This window comes from Rana temporaria, chromosome 6 (genome assembly GCF_905171775.1).
Source record: "Rana temporaria chromosome 6, aRanTem1.1, whole genome shotgun sequence".
Lineage (NCBI taxonomy): Eukaryota > Metazoa > Chordata > Amphibia > Anura > Ranidae > Rana > Rana temporaria.
In genome coordinates, this window is record NC_053494.1 from 89,184,226 (window position 1) to 89,204,805 (window position 20,580).

The 20,580-nt window shown below is 44.6% G+C and overlaps 1 protein-coding gene across 1 annotated transcript in view; it reads left to right on the plus strand.

Moving 5' to 3' along the window:
• The window catches only part of TMEM114 (transmembrane protein 114), a 106,651-nt gene extending 104,888 nt beyond the window's left edge, over positions 1-1,763 (plus strand). The window contains exon 4 of the mRNA XM_040356985.1: positions 1,169-1,763. Within this exon, the coding sequence (XP_040212919.1) occupies positions 1,169-1,398 (230 nt within the window). The 3' untranslated portion in view covers positions 1,399-1,763. The remainder of the gene's footprint in view (positions 1-1,168) is intronic.
• Positions 1,764-20,580: the final 18,817 nt, after the last annotated feature.

Sequence of the window (20,580 nt, forward strand, 5' to 3'; positions counted from 1 at the left end):
AAAATGTTTTCATGAGATCACAAGCAAAAAGTACAAGAAGTCAGTATGTGTGAACTCTGTCTTAATACCATCAGCAAAACAACGTCTTTATTCTAGCAATAGAACGAAGAAAAAAATGCGCTGCAATAAACGAGGCACTAATTTAAAAAATTTAGAATGTGCCATCTTCATAACGAACGCTAGTTTTACCAGAAATAGCGCTCCCATCCCCTAATTTAGTCTGAGCATGCGTGGATTTTTAACCGATGGACGTGCCTACAGACGATAGTTTTTTTCTATCGGTTAGTTAACCATCTGATCATTTTAAAACAAGTTCCTATTTTTTTAACCGATGGTTAAAAAACCGGTGGGGCCCACACACGATCGGTTAGTCTGATGAAAACGGTCCATCAGACCGTTTTCCATCAGACAAACCGATCGTGTGTACGCGGCATTATTGTCACGCTAAACTCAGCACTCCAGAGCCTGCTCAGGTCGCCCTTATGAAGCAGTAGTGGTGCACACTGGGTAGTAATGTGCACTCTCTGGGCTCACTCATAGCAAGAGGAAACTGTGTCCTCTACAGCCTGAAAAAAAAATCTCTTCCCCTTTATCCTGGCAATCTCCCTCTGGGAAATATGCTTGGTTACAGTAGAGTCTCTTTTCTCTGGACTACAGTTCCCACAGTGCAGTGTTGCCCGAATCTGTCAATTAAACTCTTCCTGCTCAGCAGCTCCCTCCTATTACTGTCATAGCTGCTAACCAGTTCAGCACTGCAGGGCAGCAGCTACAGAGAGCAGTGTTTCTCTCACTTCATGTCCTTTGCCAGTCACCTGGCTACACAAATGTAAAAGCACAACAAAAATGGGACTTTAACAGGTACCTTTTAAACACAATCAGTTCAGAAAACAAACCAAAGATATCAAAAGAATTATTCAACTGCTGAAATAAAACAAAGTCTTTTTTGCTGTAAACTTTGAGGGTTTATTGCTCCATTGTAGCTGTAACAAGTCATTAAGAGCTTGTTTTGAAACCAACCTACAAAAAATTAGGAATTTGTGCATTTTTGAATGTCCATAGCCTGGTCACAGTTTCACTTTTAAACATATACTGAATTTAGCTGGCACTGAACTTACATGCTGTATAAAAATGTGTGCATATCATTTATTTTTCTTTCTTTTCTCTTCAGCACTATTGACGCTAATGGGAATTAGCATTTACATTGCCTATTCTGCCGCTGCATTTAATTATGTATTGTATTCCTCGGGCAGTGCAATTCTGTCTGAAATTGACATACGTTTTGGATGGTCATTGGCTTTGGCATGGATATCTTTCATCACAGAAATATTGACTGGAATGGCCTTTCTCTTGGCAGCCAGAGTTACTGGCCTCAAACGAACTGGAGATCAAGTTATATAAATGATTGAGAGGACCCTTCTCACCACTGCATATACCTCATGAGAATTGCATATATTGTTGTCTCCTAGATTTCACAAGAAGATCCAAATTAACTTTTGAAATATACAACACAATCTTTTGTAGAGTTCTGTCAAACGTATATTTTCAACTGTAAATGACAGTGTGGGAAGAGCAATGTAATGTTTTTTTTTGCCACTAAATAATCACTGTCCAAAATTCAGGCAAGATTGACAATTGACTTGTATAGGGCTTTTTGTGAAGTAGAAATTGATGAATGTTCCTTGTTACTAGCAGTGTTGGTGTTTAATATACCCTCTATTCTATTTATTTCACCACAAGTGGTTATAGACATGTATGGACTTAATGTAAATTTAAATTTATCAAATAAACTTGGTTTTATTTTTGCATGATATAGATATGATGACTAGGGAGGGATGAGCTTCGAGGTCGGCGAACAATGAACAATTAGGGGTGTTCGCGGCAAATTCGAAAAGCCGCGGAACACCCTGTTAAAGTCTATGGGAGAAATCTAAAGTGTTAATTTTAAAGGCTAATATGCAATTTATTGTCCTAAAAAGTATTTGGGGACCTGGGACCTGTCCCAGGAAACATGTATCAATGCAAAAAAAAAAACGGCCGTTTTTTCAGGAGCAGTGAATTTAATAATGCTAAAAGTGAAACAATAAAAGTGTAATATTACTTTAAATTTCGTACCTAGGGGGGGGTGTAAAGTCAGCATGTGAAAAAGCGCATGTTTCCCGTACATAGAACTGTCCCTGCACAAAGTGTAATTTCTGAAAGAAAAAAAGGCATTTAAAACCGGCTTTGCGGCTCTAATGAATTGTCGGCTTTTGCAATTCAGAGATGATTCATTCATAAAAAATAAAAAAGCTGGGGGTCCCCCCAAATTCTATTAACAGGCCCTTCAGGTCTGATATGGATATTAAGGGGAGCCCCGCCGTCAATTTAAAGAAAAAATGACGTGGGGTTCCCCCCCAAATATCCATACCAGACCCTTCAGGTCTGGTGTGGATTTTAAGGGGAACTCCACCCCAAATAAAAAAAAAATGGCGTGGAGTTCCCCCAAAAATCCACACCAGACCCTTATCCGAGCACATTAACCTGGCCGGCTGCAGAAAAGAGGGGGGGACAGAGTGCGGCCCCCCCTCTCCTGAACTGCACCAGGGGAGACAGGGGAGAAAGACCGGGCTTTCCTAGTGATGTACGAGGGTGCGTCAGAGGGGGCGGGGTCACGTGACGGGTGGCCGCTTCCCCTATATAAGAAATGTCACAGCTCCAGCGCGTCATTCCGCTGGGCTGTGTCCAGCGGAGAGTGGAGCTCGCCTGCTGCGCTCTGGACGGATGGATCTTCTCATCGCTGGACCGGACCGCTGATCACCCGTCCGTCGCTGGAGAGATCATCCGTCGCAGGATAGAAGACAACGTTGGAGCGGGGCCCGGGCCGAGAGTGGATTCACATCGCTGGATTTTTTTTTTTATTAATAAAGGATTTTTTTCTACGGTGTCTGTGTGTATTTATTTTTTTAACTATTTACACTTCCTTCGTGAAATGGTAGAGGTACAGTGTACCCCATTATCAATTCACATAGGGGGGCCAGGATCTGGGGGTCCCCTTTGTTAAAGGGGTCTTCCAGATTCTGATAAGCCCCCCGCCTGCAGACCCCCACAACCACCGGGCAAGGGTTGTGGGGATAAGGCCCTTGTCCCCATCAACATGGGGACATCCTCCCAATGTTGAGGGCATGTGGCCTGGTGCGGTTCAGGAGAGGGGGGGGGGCGCACTCTGTCCCCCCTCTTTTCTGCAGCCGGCCAGGTTAACGTGCTCGGATAAGGGTCTGGTGTGGATTTTTGGGGGAACTCCACGCCATTTTTTTTTAAATTTGGGGTGGAGTTCCCCTTAAAATCCACACCAGACCTGAAGGGTCTGGTATGGATATTTGGGGGGAACCCCACGTCATTTTTTTTAAATTGACGGCGGGGTTCCCCTTAATATCCATATTAGACCTGAAGGGCCTGTTAATGGAATTTGGGGGCTTTTTTATTTTTATTTTTTATGATTGAATCATCTCTGAATTGCCAGAGCCGACAATTCATTAGAGCCGCAAAGCCGGTTTTAAATGCCTTTTTTTCTTTCAGAAATGACACTTTGTGCAGGGACAGTTCTATGTACGGGAAACATGCGCTTTTTCACATGCTGACTTTACACCCCCCCTAGGTACGAAATTTAAAGTAATATTACACTTTTATTGTTTTACTTTTAGCATTATTAAATTCACTGCTCCTGAAAAAACGGCCGTTTTCCTGGGACAGGACCCAGGTCCCCAAACACTTTTTAGGACGATAAATTGCATATTAGCCTTTACAATTAACACTTTAGATTTCAAATGTTCGAGTCCCATAGACTTTAACGGGGTTCTAAAGTTCACACGAACATTTGGTGTGTTCGCAAGTTCTGATGCGAACCGAACAGGGGGGTGTTCGGCTCATCCTTAATGATGACAATGAATGATCTTTTCACATCTTATTCAGTAAGCTACCCTTTCATCTGTAGAACAATATCATTTCAGAAAAGAAATACCAGCACAGACAGAGAAACATTGTTCCTTGATTTCATCTATTCCTGTCCTTGAGTAAAATATTTCTAACGCTAATTTATCATACAGTATCTCACAAAAGTGAGTACACCCCTTACATTTTTTTAAATCTTTTATTATATATTTTCATGTGACAACACTGAAGAAATTACACTTTGCTAGAATGTAAAGTAGTGAGTGTACAGCTTGTATTACAGTGTAATTTTGCTGTCCCCTCAAAATAACGCAACACAGCCATTAATGTCTAAAAAGCTGGCAACAAAAGTGAGTACACTCCTAAGTGGAAATGTCCAAATTGGGCCTATCTGAACCAAATAGGTTTATCTTCGTCTCTTTAGACCACAGGACATGGTTCCAGTAATTCATGTCCTTAGTCTGCTTGTCTTCAGCAAATTGTTTGTGGGCCTTCTTGTGCATCATTTTTAGAAGAGGCTTTCTTCTGGGATGACAGCCATGAAGACCAAATTGATGAAGTGTGCAGCATATAGTCTGAGCACTGACAGGCTGACCCCCCACCACTTCAACCTCTTTAGCAATGCTGGCAGCTATCATATATCTATCTCCCAAAGACAACCTCTGGATATGACACTGAGCATGTGCATGCACCTCTTTTGGTCAACCATGGCGAGGCCTGTTCTGAGTGGATCCTGTCCTGTTAAATGGCTCCTGTCTTGGCCACCGTGCTGCAGCTCAGTTTCAGGGTCTTGGCAATCTTCTTATAGTCTATGCCATCTTTATGTAGAGCAAAATAATATTTTTTCAGACCCTTAGAGAGTTCTTTGCCATGAGGTGCCATGTTGAACTTCAAGTGACCAATATGAGAGGGTGAGAGCGATAACACCAAATTTAGCACACCTGCTTCCCATTCACACCTTGTAACACTAATGAGTCACATAACACTGGGGAGGGAAAATGGCTAATTGGGCTGAATTCTGACATTTTCACTTAGGGGTGTACACACTTTTGTTGCCAGAAGTTTAGAGATTAGGGATGAGCCCGATGTTTGAGTCGAACATAAGTTTGACTCGAACATCGGGTGTTCGCCGAATAGCAAACAATTTGGGGTGTTCGCGGCAAATTCGAAAGCCGCGAAACACCCTTTAAAAGTCTATGGGAGAAATCAAAAGTGCTCATTTTAAAAGTTTTAAAAACTGAAGTTTTTTCAGGAGCAGGGACTTTAATAATGCTTAAAGTGAAACAAAAAAAGTGAAATATTGAATTTGTGGACAAGTGGAAAAAGGGGATAAATTTACGGTCCAACTATTTAGGCGGTAATGATGAGAAAGAAGAATGTCTTATATAAAAGATTTCATTTATTCAATACAAAAAACAACACAAAAAAAGTGAAATATTCCTTTAAATTCCATACCTGGGGGGTGTCTGTAGTATGCCTGTAAAGTAGCGCATGTTTCTCGTGTTTAGAACAGTCCTTGCACAAAATGAAATTTCTAAAGGAAAAAAAGTAATTTAAAACTACTCACGGCTATAATGAATTGTCGGGTCCCAGCAGTACAGATAAAATAAGTCATTGAAAAAAATGGCATGCACCCCCCCCCCCCCACAGTCCATTACCAGGCCCTTTATGTCTAGTATGAAAATTAAGGGGAACCCCGAACCAAAATAAAAAAAAAATGGGTGGGGGTCCCCCCAAATTCCATACCAGGCCCTTCAGGTCTGGTATAGATATTAAGGGGAACCCTGTGCCAAATAAAAAAAAATGGCGTAGGGTCCCCCTCAAAATCCATACCAGACCCTTCAGGTTTGGTATGGATTTTAAGGGGAACCCCACGCCAAAATTAAAAAACAATGATGTGGGGTTCCCCCAAAAATCCATACCAGATTCTTATCCAGGCATGCAACCTGGCAGGCCGCAGGAAAAGAGGGGGAAAGAGAGATTGCCCCCCCTCCTGAACCATGCCAGGCCACATGCCCTCAACATGGGGAGCATGTCCCCATGTTGATGGGGACAAGGACCTCATCCCCACAACCCCACACCCGGTGGTTGTGGGGGTCTGCGGACGGGGGCTTATCAGAATCTGGAAGCCCCCTTTAACAACTTTTTATGACAATAACTTGCATATTAACCTTTAAAATTAGCACTTTAGATTTCTCCCATAGACTTTTGAAGGGTGTTACGCGAATGTTTTGCCTGTTCACATGTTCTGCTGCAAACCGAACTGGGGGTGTTCGGCTCATCCCTATTAGACATTAATGACTGTGTTTTGATTTATTTTTAACGGACAGCAAATTTACACTGTTATACAAGCTGTACACTCACTTCTTTACGTTGTCACATGAAAAGTTATACTAAAATATTTACAAAAATGTGACGGGTGTGCTCACTTTTGTGAGATAATGTGTGTATTGTACAACACAACGGGGGTTATTTATGAAAGGCAAATCCACTTTGCACTTGAAAGTGCACTTGGAAGTGCAGTCGTCGTAAATCTGAGGGGTAGATCTGAAATGAGGGGATGCTCTGCTGATTTTACCATCCAATCATGTGTAAGCTAAAATGCTGTTTTTTATTTTCCTTGCATGTCCCCCTCGGATCTAAATCCACTGCACTTTCAAGTGCACTTGCAGTGCAATGTGGATTTGCCTTTCGTAAATAACCCCCAATGTATTTAAAAATCATCAATAGTTTATATTTTGACATTTGGTACATATTTTTAAAATTCTTGCTGTTTTTTTTTTTGAATCAAAAATAAGTTTATTGTATCAAAACAAACATATATATATATACACAGGCAGATCAATAGAAAGTGCATCAGAATGGTAAAGGGAATATACCAAGTGTACTCCCACAGTGGCAAACATCCAAATCTTTAAGTAATGCCAAGACATATATTAAATGAACGAATCAATATCTACACTTCAGATGCATAGAGGGATGGGTATGATAGTATAACTTACTTCATCACACAAGGCATTACCACATTAGCTCAGTCTGACTGTGTATTTCAATAGTAACTCTTTAACTCCAGAGGTAGAAAAATAAAACCAAATAGGGACAGAAAGAGAAGAAAAAAAAAGGGGGGGGAAAGAAAGAAAGAAAAAGAAAAGAGGAAAAAGAGAGAGAAGATCTTTATCTCTAGAACTGTGGTCCTCAACATGTTTCCAACCTCCACCTAGTGAGCAAAGGGTAGTGTTGCATTCTCACTCCTCATACCCCACCATTAGTACAGTTACACCATTCAATATTGATTTATCATCATTTGTTTTGAGGGATCATCCCTGTAACAATCTGTCCCTCACTAGCTGAAGAGGTCCCAATCCTGGGACATCTAACCAGGGCTGCCATAGTGAGTAAAACTTTTTCGAAGCACCCCTGTGTTGGTATGTTAATTTTTCACGAATCAGTAAGTTATTGGCCTGTTTCACCCATATTGTGCCCGTTGGTACCCTAGGCGTAATCCACATCTTCGCAATCTCCTTGCGAGCTAGGTAGAGCAACCGTAGCACCGCCGTGTGACCGTTTGGTGACAGATCAGGTAACTCCAGCGCGCCAAGGAGGCAGACCACTGGGTCGGTAATAACTGGTATCTGAAATACCTGGGCTATGGTATCAAGGACATATTTCCAGTACCTAAAGAGTTTCGGGCATTTCCAGAACATGTGCAAGAGATCCCCAGTATGCGCATTACATTTTGGGCACAAAGGTGTCTCTCTAAAACCCCATTTATGTAGCCTAGCCGGTGTTCTGTATACCCTATGTAACAGATATAAGTGAGAGAGCCTCTGTGACGCCGATACAGACACTAGTGGGGCGGATGTCAGACACAGTTCCCATGTTTCACCATCTATAGGTCCCAAATCCCGTTCCCATCCTCGTCTGCAGGGGAGCTTACTTGCATCATGTGTAGATTGAATCAGTCTTGCATAGACCCTAGATATCATGCCCGCCCGGTCATCAGTAATGAGCACATCTCTCATCAGAGGATGTACCACTACAGCTGGTCGAGTAAGTCTGCTTTCGCATTGTACAGCGTGTCTCAGTTGCAGGTATTGGTAAAATTGGGAGTTACATAAACCATATTCCTCTTTTAGAGTCGCAAAGGATTTAAGTATAGGTCCAGAGAACAGCTGGGCGATATAATGTATGCCCAACCCTTCCCATGAGCCAAATCCTTTCAACTTAAGAAGTTCACAATAATGTCTATTCCTCCATATTGGGGTAAACTGGCACATTGTCTTGATCTTAAAAATGGTCCTTACATAGTCCCATAACTTAGTTAATAGGCCAATCGTGGGCAGTGCAGTAGGAAATTGGGTAAGGCCTGCATCCAGATACACCAGCGCTGGGAGGGTTGAGTCCACTGGGACTATCAGTGATCTTATCGGGTCAGATTCATCTGCTATTCCCCAATTAGCCAGTTGCTGGAGCTGTGACGCTATGAAGTAAAACGAGAATGCGGAACTGCCATGCCTCCCTGATCTTTTGGTAATTGCAGAGAATGCAAACCAATGCGGGCCGACCCCCCCTTCCATATCAACTCTCTAAATTGAGAGTCTATACGGGTAAACCATTTATGAGTGATCCAGATCGGGGAGTTGTGAAAAATATATAAAAGTTGAGGTGCCCATATCATCTTAATTAGGTTAACTCTTCCGGTCACGGATAGAGGTAACTTTCTCCAGGCTGAGCATTTCAGCCGTAGTTTCTGCATTAGCGGAGATAAGTTTTTGTCAAGGTACTGGGATGGACTAGGTGTGACCTGTATGCCCAGGTAACGGAATTCATCTACTATTGCAATGTCCTTCGCACAGTCCGGCAGAGGGTTTGGCAACGGGTCTAGAGGCATAATAACTGATTTGTTCCAGTTAATACTGAACCCCGAGAGCCGACCAAAGTCAGCGATCAGGCTCATTACGTTTTGCAGGGAGCTTGCCGTGTCCCCCAGATATATCAATGTATCATCCGCGTAAAGTGAAACCACATCTTTTCTGGGACCTCTCTGAAACCCCACTATATCCTGCCTGTTTCTAATATGAATGGCCAGTGGCTCAAGAGCCAGGGCAAACAACAGGGGCGACAAAGGGCACCCCTGCCGAGTGCCCCTAGCCAGACAGAAGGGTTCCGACACCTCTCCATTAATACGCATTCTCGCCGACGGGGAGCTATACAATAACTGCACCCATTTCAAAAATGAGGGACCCACCCCAAATCGAGTTAGGACTTCCCAAAGGTATGGCCACTCCACGCTGTCGAACGCCTTAGCGGCGTCCAACGATAGGATTGCCCTGTTACCTACATTGTCCGGGGGGAGTTGTAAGTTCAGGAAAAGTCTGCGCAAATTCTGAGATGTGGATCTCGTAGGAATGAACCCAGACTGATCTCTATGTATCACTTTTTGTATACAGCTAGCCAACCTGCTAGCCAAAATCCTGGCCAGCAGCTTGACATCATAGGTTAAAAGTGAGATCGGTCTGTAAGATGGGTCCTTTCCGGGCTTCAACAGGACCACAATAAGCGCCTCATTCATAGAAGGGGGGAGAGACCCTGTTTCGAATGCATGATTATACATTTTAAGAAGAATGGGGAGGAGTTGAGTTGAGTACCTTTTGTATACCTCAGAGGGTAACCCATCAGCCCCGGGTGCCCGGCTATTTTTCGAGTGGGCCAGCGCCTCAAGTAATTCATCCTCAGTCAGAGGAGCATTAAGAAGGGCCACATCCGAAGCAGACAAGGATGGCACAGGATACTTGTCTAGAAACGAGTGTATGTCCTCTCGAGTGGGGTTAACCTTGGAGGAATAAACATCCTGAAAAAAAAGACTAAATACCCTAGTAACTTCTCTAGTAGAGTGGCAGGGATTCCCCTCGGAGTTTGTTATAGATGCGATATGCGAGGACGGCTGTTGTGACTTGGCCAGTAGCGCTAACATATGCCCCGTATTCTCTCCCTCCTCAAAATGACTTTGTTGTAGGAAAAAGAGCTTATTTTCAGCTAGTTGCATAGTTAGATCTTTAAGTAAGGTTTGGGATGCCAGCCACGAGCGTTTCGTATCGTCTGTGGGGTCAGCAATATATCTGGCCTCCGAGGATCGTACTTCCTCTAGGACCGACATTTCCCATTCCTTAGTGGAGGTTTTTATCTTGGAAATTACTCTAATAAATTGCCCTCTGAGGAAGGCTTTGGCTGTGTCCCAGACTATATCTAATGCCGCAGTATCTAGGTTTTGATTGAAAATTTTTTTGAGGAGCTCTGGGATAGGATCAGGGTCCGGAAAAAGTGATAGCCAAAAGGGGTTAAGCTTCCAGAGGGTATTGCCCCTGCGAGCCCCACACCTGATGTCAATCGAGAGAGGAGCATGATCAGAAATTTGCCTAGGGTGGTATTGAGAGGTTTCCAACAATGACAGGAGCAATGCATTTCCCAGCCCTAGGTCTATTCTAGAGAGGCCCCCTACCGAAGCAGATTGACACGAATAGACTCTGGCATCCGGATTGCGGACCCTCCAGACATCTGTTAGGCCCATTTCCAATAGTAATCGAGCGAACGGGGTCGGCCCACATCCCCTTTGTACTCCAACCACCCCTTGGGCAGACAACCTATGCCTAGTATGGTCCAGACAGTTATTAAAATCCCCTACAACCAACACAGGGACACCCGGAAAACGGGCAACAAAATCTGCCAATACTTTCAGTACGCTAGTAGAAAATGGAGGGGGAATATAAATACCTGCAAGTAAACATTTAGTACCGCATATACAGCATAGAATAATGACATAGCGCCCCTCAGGGTCAATTAGTGTCTCCAGAGCCGTAAATTGCGTGCCCTGTTTGACTAGGATGCTCACCCCCCTCGAGTACACTGAGAAAGTAGAATGATACTGGTGGCTAAATTGCCTTATCGCAAATTGGGGTGTGGAGGTCGGGGGGAGATGAGTCTCCTGCAGGCAGACAATATCAGCGGTTATACGCTTGATTGTGCGGAGCACAGCCAAGCGTTTAACAGGGTTGTTCAATCCCCGCACATTCCAGGACACAAATCTGGTTATCTTAGACATTGCATATTAGTAATAAGTAAAACATAGGAGTCAATGGCAGACACACAGCAGCAAAAAACAGGACAGTCAGTCCCCCTTGGGGGAGGATTCATTAGTATGCCCTCAGTCGAGTGCAGAGGCACACATAGCAGGGCCAGACAGCCCAACGTAGTAGGTGAGGTCAGGCCGAGGAGTATCACAAAGTGCACAACATAGGTAGTCACTGGTGGGGTAGTGAACCCCCAAAGCAGGTGGTATGTAGAGGACGACGAACCCACAGTTACATTGGCAGATGAAAAAAGGGATGTTAAGTGAAAAAGAAAAAAAGATATATTCAAAAAATAACAGGCCAACATGGCCAACTTTGTTTGCCTACAGGCAGTGCGAGGCCTGAACCAGGCCCGTATGGGGGCAACAGTGGAAGTGCACCAAGTGTCTAAACTTCTCAACAGCAAGAACAAATAGCCCAGTGTATCTAGTATGAGCGAAATCTCAGCAACTTCTCCGCCTTGATAAAGGGGAATAGTAGGTAAATGGCAGGATAAGTCTATCTAGGTATTACCCATCTTGTTGAGCACGGTGACGATTGCGACCTTCTCGGATTGAATGTTCCTCTCTGTCTAGCCATTGTGCAGCTGATGACGGAAGATCAAAGAAGTGTACAGATCCCAATGCTTCCACCCTAAGCTTGGAGGGGTACAGCATAGCATATTTCACATCTAGTACTCTGAGGCGACGTTTAACATCCAGAAACTTTGCACGTTGCTTTTGCAGCTCAGCAGAAAAATCAGGGAAGCAGGAGATTTTAGCATTATCAACCTTCATGGCCTCGGGTTTAATCCTGGCATTGCGCAGTATGGCATCCCTGTCTTTGTAATGCAGAAGTTTAAATAAAAAGGGTCTCGGAGGTGCTCCTGGCTGAGGGGGACGGGAGGGCACCCTATGAGCTCTTTCCACCGAGAATAATGGAGTGAAAGCTTCTTTGCCAAAAGCAGTCACCAGCCAGTTTTCAATAAATTCTACAGGATTCTTCCCTTCAGCTCTTTCAGGTAGACCCACCAGCCTCACGTTATTTCGTCTCATTCTGTTCTCCAATTCCTCTAAACGAGAGGAATGTTGTGTAAGGAGATGATTATTGTAGGAAAGATCTCTTTGCATGGGGGCCATATCATCCTCTATGGAGCTCACCCTCCCCTCCACAGCAGATGTCCTCTCCCTTAGTTTCTGTGCATCTTGCCTCATGAATGACATTTCTGCTTTCACCCCCTTAATATCAGCAGTCAGGGCAGTTAGGGAGGTATTGCATGTAGTTATAGCTGCAAATATATCTCTTAATGAGGGCTCCCCGTCAGTAGCAGGACTAGTGGCTGGGCTGGTGAGGGCCTGCGGCCTAGTGGTATTGCTGTTAGGGGTACTCACTGCACTCCATGGAAAGTCCGGGCCTCCACCATCCTCCAGGGGGACTGTATCATCCGCGTCCGATACTGCACCCTGCATCTCGTTCTGGCCTCCCGGGCGAGCATTGGGATCGGCGGCCAGCACTCTGGAGAATAACTTCTCCGCCCCATCCCTGTATTTTTCCTTGGCCGTGCGCTGGGCCTGAGCGCCATCTTGGATCCCCACGCTGTCCGGGGACCTGGCCGCATTTTGTCTCCTAGCCGCCGCCATCGTGTTCGGATCGGGGAACAAGAGGTACCGGAGCAATCAGGGAGCCTTCCTGCAGCGAGCTGGCGTGAAGAGCGGGTCTGTCGGGTAAGTATCAGGATGGATTGCAGGAGATTCGGCGGAGAGAAGCAAAAGGTGCGTCCGGCTACATCCGCTGCCTGGCCACGCCCCCCAAAATTCTTGCTGTTTAGGGATGACCCAAATGTACGGGGTTTGGTGAACTTTATTGAAGTATAGATTCAGAATCTGAACCTAGCCAATATAATTAGAAGCTGAACTTTTAATTTCAGTAATGGGCATTTTCAAACCTAAAAGTCAAGGGAATGACAGAGAAGGGGCATGGAGGGCAGGGCACGTTTCTGCGGGACTTATACCAAAGAAAAAATAAATAAAAGTTATCATTCAACAGGGAACAGCCATTTTGGAGCAGCTAAAAGGGCAACATAAAAATGCAATACCTTTTAAAAGAGAAGTAAGGGATTTTTTCAGTTTCATACTTACCTTGGTGGATACAGCATCGTTACGATGCTGCATATGTCCCCCGGTGCCTCTGCACTGAGAACCGAGTGATCGAACATCATCGATGGCTCGGTTCTCACAGTTCTCCGAGCAGAGAGCTATAGACTGTCAATCAGCAGCTCTCTGCTCTGCTCCCTCCTCACTCACTGGAGCGCTGGGCTGTGGAGGGGTGGAAGTGACCATCTCAAGCTCTCAGTGGCTCACTGAGAGGGGGAGATAGGTATCAGTCCAGGTACCTGGCTGATTAAAACTACCATTGTCAGGATGACGCAGTGCCTGGACTGTTCTCTGTGATGTCAGCAGAGAGTGGACTTTAGCCTGCTCTCTGAGGAAAACGGGTCACAGGAGTGCAAACCGAATTGCACTCCTGTGACTCATAGGAGAAGTAAAGCCAAACAAGCTTTGGCTGGACTTCTCCTTTTAATAACATGCTTGTGAGATGCTTTAACCATTTTGCTGCCAGGCTCTGCACTCCACTTTTAAACTTTGGTGTTCAGGCCATTTTTGCAATTTTTCCAATTGCTTTTTTTATTTTTTCCTTACAGTTTTCAGTGTATTTGAAAGACCCTCGAAACCATAAATTTTCTGAAAGCATAGAATCAATAGAATAAAATTAAAGTGCTACTTATTTTAAAGGCACTGTGATATTTGGCTGTCGAGGCCTTTGAAGGAGCTTCCCAGTCTGGTGGGGTGACCTTGGGCTTGGGTACGGTCATTGCCTTCCAAGGAAGCGTGGAATCGTCCTGGACAGGAGGCAGAGGGAACACAACCAGACAAGTCTCCAGGAGTTCCATAGGGGCAGCCAGGAGGGCTGAGGAGTGAGCACATCGTCGGGAGGACTGGGAGGCACACCTGAGAGGACTGAGGAGCAGTCTTGGATGGGTGCAGAGCCAGTCTGAAGGATGGTAATGTCATGGGCAGTGGATCGAAGCAGCTGCAGCCAGGAGGGCTGGCAGTGCCTGAAGAGGTGGTACTTGGAGCAGTAGCCACAGAGACAGCTAGCATTGGGACTTTTCTATCTGCTACACCATAAGGGCCAATGGTCCTTGCCTGTAAAGGGCATTTGCTTTAGACCTGGCTGAGCCAGCGTCAGGCCTACCAAATCAGTGCTAGCTTAACTGGAGAAGATTAGAGAGGAAGTGATGTGCAGGAAGAGAAAGGAATGAAGATTAGAGAGGAAGTAATGTGCAGGAGTGATGTATATATCAGATGGATATGTAGTCCCAAATTGCAATGTTCTAATCACTTTGGTTTTCCCTATCCAAGTTTAATATCCATAAATAAAAACAAAAAAAACAAAGTGAAAGGACTGCTTTATTGTCTCTGAGGAGTGTAAAAGTGTGTGCCTTGCTAGGCAGGGTGACAGACGGACCACAATTCCCAGCAGCCCCTACGGGAGTACAGCAACATAAATATAAAGTTAAAACTGTATTGAGCTAATAAATAACAAATATTTGTACATTTTAAATTTACACCTTTTTGTGAAATGATGAAAACTAAAGGTGCACAAAATTGTAACAAAAAACAATGCACTGGAGATTATCCATTTTCACTTATAGTTTTCAGAATTTGTAAAAGACCCCCCAAATCATACATTTTCTGAAAGCACATGACTTTTATTATTATTGCAGAAAAACACAACATAGCTTACAAAGTTCCAGCTAAATTGCTGCTAAGGCCTTGTTCACATAGGTTGTACTAAATTGTATGCCCATGGAGGGCTGTGTTTACAGATGTTCACAGGTGTTCCGTGCTTCCCGGGCAGACAGTCCTGTTCAGGTCTACAATCAGAAAGCTGGCACTTAAGAATTCTTCTTTGCAAAATCTTTATTGGCTACTTGATCAGCATATACAGTGTCTATACATATAGGGCCAGATTCACAGTGGACTTACGATGGCGTATCTCCACGTACGCCGTCGTAAGTCCGAAACGTGAGCCGTCGTATCTATGCGCCTGTATCTTAGAATCAGTTACGCATAGATTTGGCCAAGATACGAGCGGCGTAAGTCTCCTACGCCGTTGTATCTTGGGTGCATATTTACGCTGGCCGCAAGGGGCGCTTCTGTAGATTTACGTTTCGAATATGTAAATTAGGTAGATACACCGATTCACAAACATACTTGCGCCCGCTGTGCCGTTTACGTTAGGCTTACGTCCGGCGCAAAGTTACCCCTGCTATATGAGGCGCAGCCAATGCAAAGTATGGACGTCGGCAAGCGTATCTTTACGTAAGTCGTACATGAATGGGGCTGTGCATAGGTTACGTTCACGTCACAGGCATTGGGCCTGGCGTATATTATGGAGTAAATTCGACATGATACTGAGCATGCGCGCGCATGCGCCATTCGTTAGGCGCGTCATTTACGTGGGGTCACGATTCATTTACATACAACACGCCCCCTACCAGCCAATTTTGTATTAGGCGGGCTTACGCCGGCCAATTTACGCTATGCCGCCGCAACTTACGGAGCAAGTGCTTTGTGAATACTGCTCTTGCCTGTCCAAGTTGCGGAGGCGTAGCGTAAATAGGATAAGCTACGCCCGCACAAAGATACGGCCAGATACGTGAATCTGGCCCATAGTCACTGCATATGCTGATCAAGTAGCCAATAAAGATTTCCCAAATGCCGGCTTACTGATAGTGGATCTGCTATATTAGGGGATAGAACATCCCCATTGGTAAGCAAATATACCAGTTGGACTGGTCTCAGAGGAAGCGCTTTACAGGATATACGGTAGAGGAGTTTAGGGGGAGGGGATTAGGTTTTGAAACAAGCATACAGTGAGACAAAGGAGTTTTAATTTGGAGGACAAAGAGGTAAGACATGGCTGCTTCAAGCTGGAGGACTTTGACCAAGGAACCATGAGATGACCTCATCAATGGAAGTTGAGTAATTGTTTAGTTTACTTATTGTAAACATATTGTAGATGCTCATTTTGCTAGAAAGCATAATGTTAGAAATTAGAGTTGAGCGGACACCTGGATGTTCGGGTTCGACGAGTTCGGCCGAACTTCGAAAAAAAGTCCGGGTTCGGGACCCGAACTTAACCCCGAACCCCATTGAAGTCAATAGGGACCAGAACTTTTGAGTACTAAAATGTCCCTAAAAAAGTAATGGAAAGGGCTAGAGGGCTGCAAATAGTAGCAACATTTTGGTAAGAGCATGCCAAGTACTCTGCAAACAAATGTGGATAGGGAAATAACTTAAAATAACATAAAATCATAAAAATACAAAAATTATAATTTTGACCTAGGAGGACCATTAGGACCAGTAGGAGGTTGAGGTGGCGGTGGATGTGGCGGTGTAGGTGGAAGTGGCGGTGGAGGAGGACGAGGTAACATAACGAATATATCCAAAGCAAATGTTTCCATTCTGCACATGTCTAGAGGAGCAGGGTTTAGTTTCCTCAAGTCAAAGCTGTCCCTCTGATAACTGTCGATCTGACAATCAGTGGGAGAAGCAATAGGAGTCTCAAAGAAAGCACAGATCCACAGAATGAATGAGACAGATTCAGGCAGATCCTTTCACTGATAAACAAAAATTGATTCCGTGCCAATTAAGTGATAAATATTAACTATAAAAAAATAGAGCTTCTCCTCTGCAAATAAAGTGTAATACCTAATTGATTAAATGTGAAGAATAGAGGGCGCTAGATTAAAGCAGAGTTCCACTCAAAAGTGGAACTTCCGCTTAACCCACTTCTCGCCCCCTTATATGCCACATTTGGCCTGTATTTTTTTTGGGGGGGAGTGAGGGCTTCAGGAGGAGTGGGACTTCCTGTTCAACTTCCTCCTTCCACCCAGGGACTGCTTAGGTGATACGTCATATCGCCTACGGCGGACCCTCCCAGTAGGCAAGGCTGTATCCTGGCCTAGGCCAACAAGGCCCAGGCCTAGGGCAGCACTTTGCAGGGGGGCAGCATGGAAAGAGTCCCTGTCGGCTTGCACTACACTGTTAGTATAACATAAGCTGCTTTTAATTTTGACTGTCCTATCATCCTGGACCACAAACCTTCCTCACTGTGCTATATGTTTTCTTCTGCACCATTGGCATGGCTATATCTTCTTAGTCCTCTCCATAAAAGTATCTGAAATTTGTGCTTAAAGTAGAACTATAGGCAACACTTTTTTTTCATTTTGGATAGAGTAAGGGAGGGTTATAGCCCCTGTCAGTTTATTTTTTACCATCTCCGTCCCATTGCAAAGATTTCCCTTCATTTCCTGCCCCATAGCCAAACAAGAAGTGAGAGAAAATCTATGCAAATTAAGGGAATCCATTCCCCCCCCCCCAGGCCCTAAGAACTAGTGTCCACACTCAAAAATTTCAGGACGGGTCTTAAACAGAATGGGGCGTGGCCTTGACAGGAAGGGGTGGCTCATATTTAAATTAGGGGGTGCACGAGTTTAGTCAGGCCTAGGGCAGCACGAAACCTAAATACACCACTGCCTGTAGGCGATCGCCTGGGACACGTGACAGGTCCCAGGCGATCGCCTGTCCAATCAGGTAGTGCAGCGCCGCTCGCGCATGCGCAGTGAGTGCCCAGCTGTGAAGCCGAAAGCTAGTACTGCAAAATATTTTTTTTTGCCCTAAATGGGTGTTTTTTGAATAGCACAATAGAAGAACAGTATCTAAAGGGTGTATCTCACACGTACAGATATGGTGGAAACACTGCAATTTTTTTTTTTTTTGCCCTAAATGGATGTTTTTTGAATAGCACAATAGAAGAACAGTATCTAAAGGGTGTATCTCACACGTACAGATATGGTGGAAACACTGCAAAAAAATTTTTTTTTGCCCTAAATGGATGTTTTTTGAATAGCACAATAGAAGAAAAGTATCTAAAGGGTGTATCTCACAGTAACATATGCAGTGCTGGTGTAATTTGATTTCTGAAGCAGGACTGACTCCTATCTATTTCTCTCCCTAAAACCAACACCAGGAACCTTTCCCTAAAGTATCCAAAGCAGAGTGACTTGCTGTGCTATGTAGATCGCTGAGTAATTTGATTTCTGAAGCAGGACTGACTGACTCCTATCTAATTCTCTCCCTAAAAACAACAGCAGCAACCTTTCCCTAAAGTATCTAAAGCAGAGTGACTTGCTGTGCTATGTAGATCGCTGAGTAATTTGATTTCTGAAACAGGACTGACTGACTCCTATCTATCTATCTATCTACTCCTATCCGCCGGACCGTTTGCAGCGGAGATTCCTCCTCTGGATTTGGATCCGATGGCTTGTACTCACCATCGAATCAAAATCCGCGCGGAATTCATCCGCGGTGACGTGTCGTGCCGTCGCCGCGATGATGCCGCGGCGACGTGCGCGACGCTGGAATGTAAGTACTTCCACGCATGCGTCGAATCATTACGACGCATGCGAGGGAGGGGAGCGGACGGATTGATCCGGTGAGTCTGTACAGACCACCGGATCAATCCGCTGGACCCGATTCAAGCGGATACATTTCTTAGCATGCTAAGAAATTTATATCCGCTTGAAATCGATCCGGCTGAGAAATCTCCACGTAAAAATATCCGCTAGGCCGTACAGACGACCGGATTTGTCCGCTGGAAATGATCCGCGGATCAATCCCAGCGGATAGATCCGGTGGTGTGTACGAGGCCTAAGGCCTCGTACACACGAGGGGACATTTCTGCTGAAACTGGTCCGCGGATTTTCCGGTGGATCGGACAGGTTTCCAGCGGACGAATGTTTCTTAGCATGCTAAGAAACATGTCCGCTGGAAGCCTGTCCGTCGGACATGTTCGGTCGTCTGTACGACTTACCGGACATGTCCGCTCAGCCGAAAGCCCTTGCATGCGTCGAAGTGATTCGACACATGCGTGGAAGCATTGACCTTCCAGGGTCGCGCACGTCGCCGCGTCATCGTCGCGGCGACGGCGCGGCCACGTCACCACGTATCCTGTCCGCCCGGATTTCGGTTTGATGGTGTGTACAACCATCAGACCGAAATCTCCAAACGGACATGTCCGATGAAAACGGTTCGTGGACCGTTTTCATCGGACATGTCCCCTCGTGTGTACGAGGCCTAACAGATAATTGGCTTGTACATGTTGTGGGCATATTTTGTAACAAATTGTATGTACGGCTTTTCTGTTAAGAAAAGCATTGATACACCACAGAGGCTAAGCTTCCTTGGTTTTTACCACAAGAACCTTTAACCACTTCAGCCACGGACCATTTTTATCAGCTTAACCACTTACCGTCGCCGCACCGTCATTATACGTCCACAAGGTGGCTCTCCTAGGCGAGACCACGTAAATGGACGTCCTGCCTTTTAGCCGCCCGACTCCCGTGCGTGTGCCCGGCGGGCGCGATCGCCGCCGGGCACACGCGATCGCTCGGTACAGAGCGGGGAACGGGAGCTGTGTGTGTAAACACACAGCTCTCGTTCCTGTCAGCAGGGGAAATGCTGATTTTCTGTTCATACACTGTATGAACAGAAGATCAGTGTTTCCCCTAGTGAGGCCACCCCCCCCCCCACAGTAAGAACACACCCAGGCATACTTAACCCCTTCCCCGCCCCCTAGTGTTAACCCCTTCACTGCCAGTGGCATTTTTATAGTAATCTAATGCATTTTTATAGCACTGATCGCTATAAAAATGCCAATGGTGCCAAAAATGTGTCAAAAATGTCCGAAGTGTCCGCCATAATGTCGCAATACCGAAAAAAAAATCGCTGATCGCCGCCATTACTAGTAAAAAAAAATATTAATAAAAATGCCATAAAAATACCCCCTATTTTGTAAACGCTATAACTTTTGCGCAAACCAATCAATAAACGCTTATTGCAATTTTTTTTTACGAAAAATATGTAGAAGAATACGTATCGGCCTAAACTGAGGAAAAAAAATGTTTTTTTATATATTTTTGGGGGATATTTATTACAGCAAAAAGTAAAAAATATTAATTTTTTTCAAAATTGTCGTTCTATTTTTGTTTATAGCGCAAAAAATAAAAAACGCAGAGGTGATCAAATACCACCAAAAGAAAGCTCTATTTGTGGGAAAAAAAGGACGCCAATTTTGTTTGGGAGCCACGTCGCACGACCGCGCAATTGTCTGTTAAAGCGACGCAGTCCCGAATCGCAAAAAGTACTCTGGTCTTTGGGCAGCAATATGGTCCGGGGGGTAAGTGGTTAAAGACCATTTTGTTTTACAATTTGGCACTGCACTGCTTTAACTGATAATTGCGTGGTCATGCAATGTTGTACCCAAACAAAATTTGTGTCCTTTTTTTCCCACAAATAAAGCTTTCTTTTGATGGTATATGATTGCCTCTGCAATTTTTATTTTTTTGCAATATAAACGGAAAAAGACTGAAAATTTTGAAAAAAAATTATATTTTCTACATTTTATTATAAGAAAAATC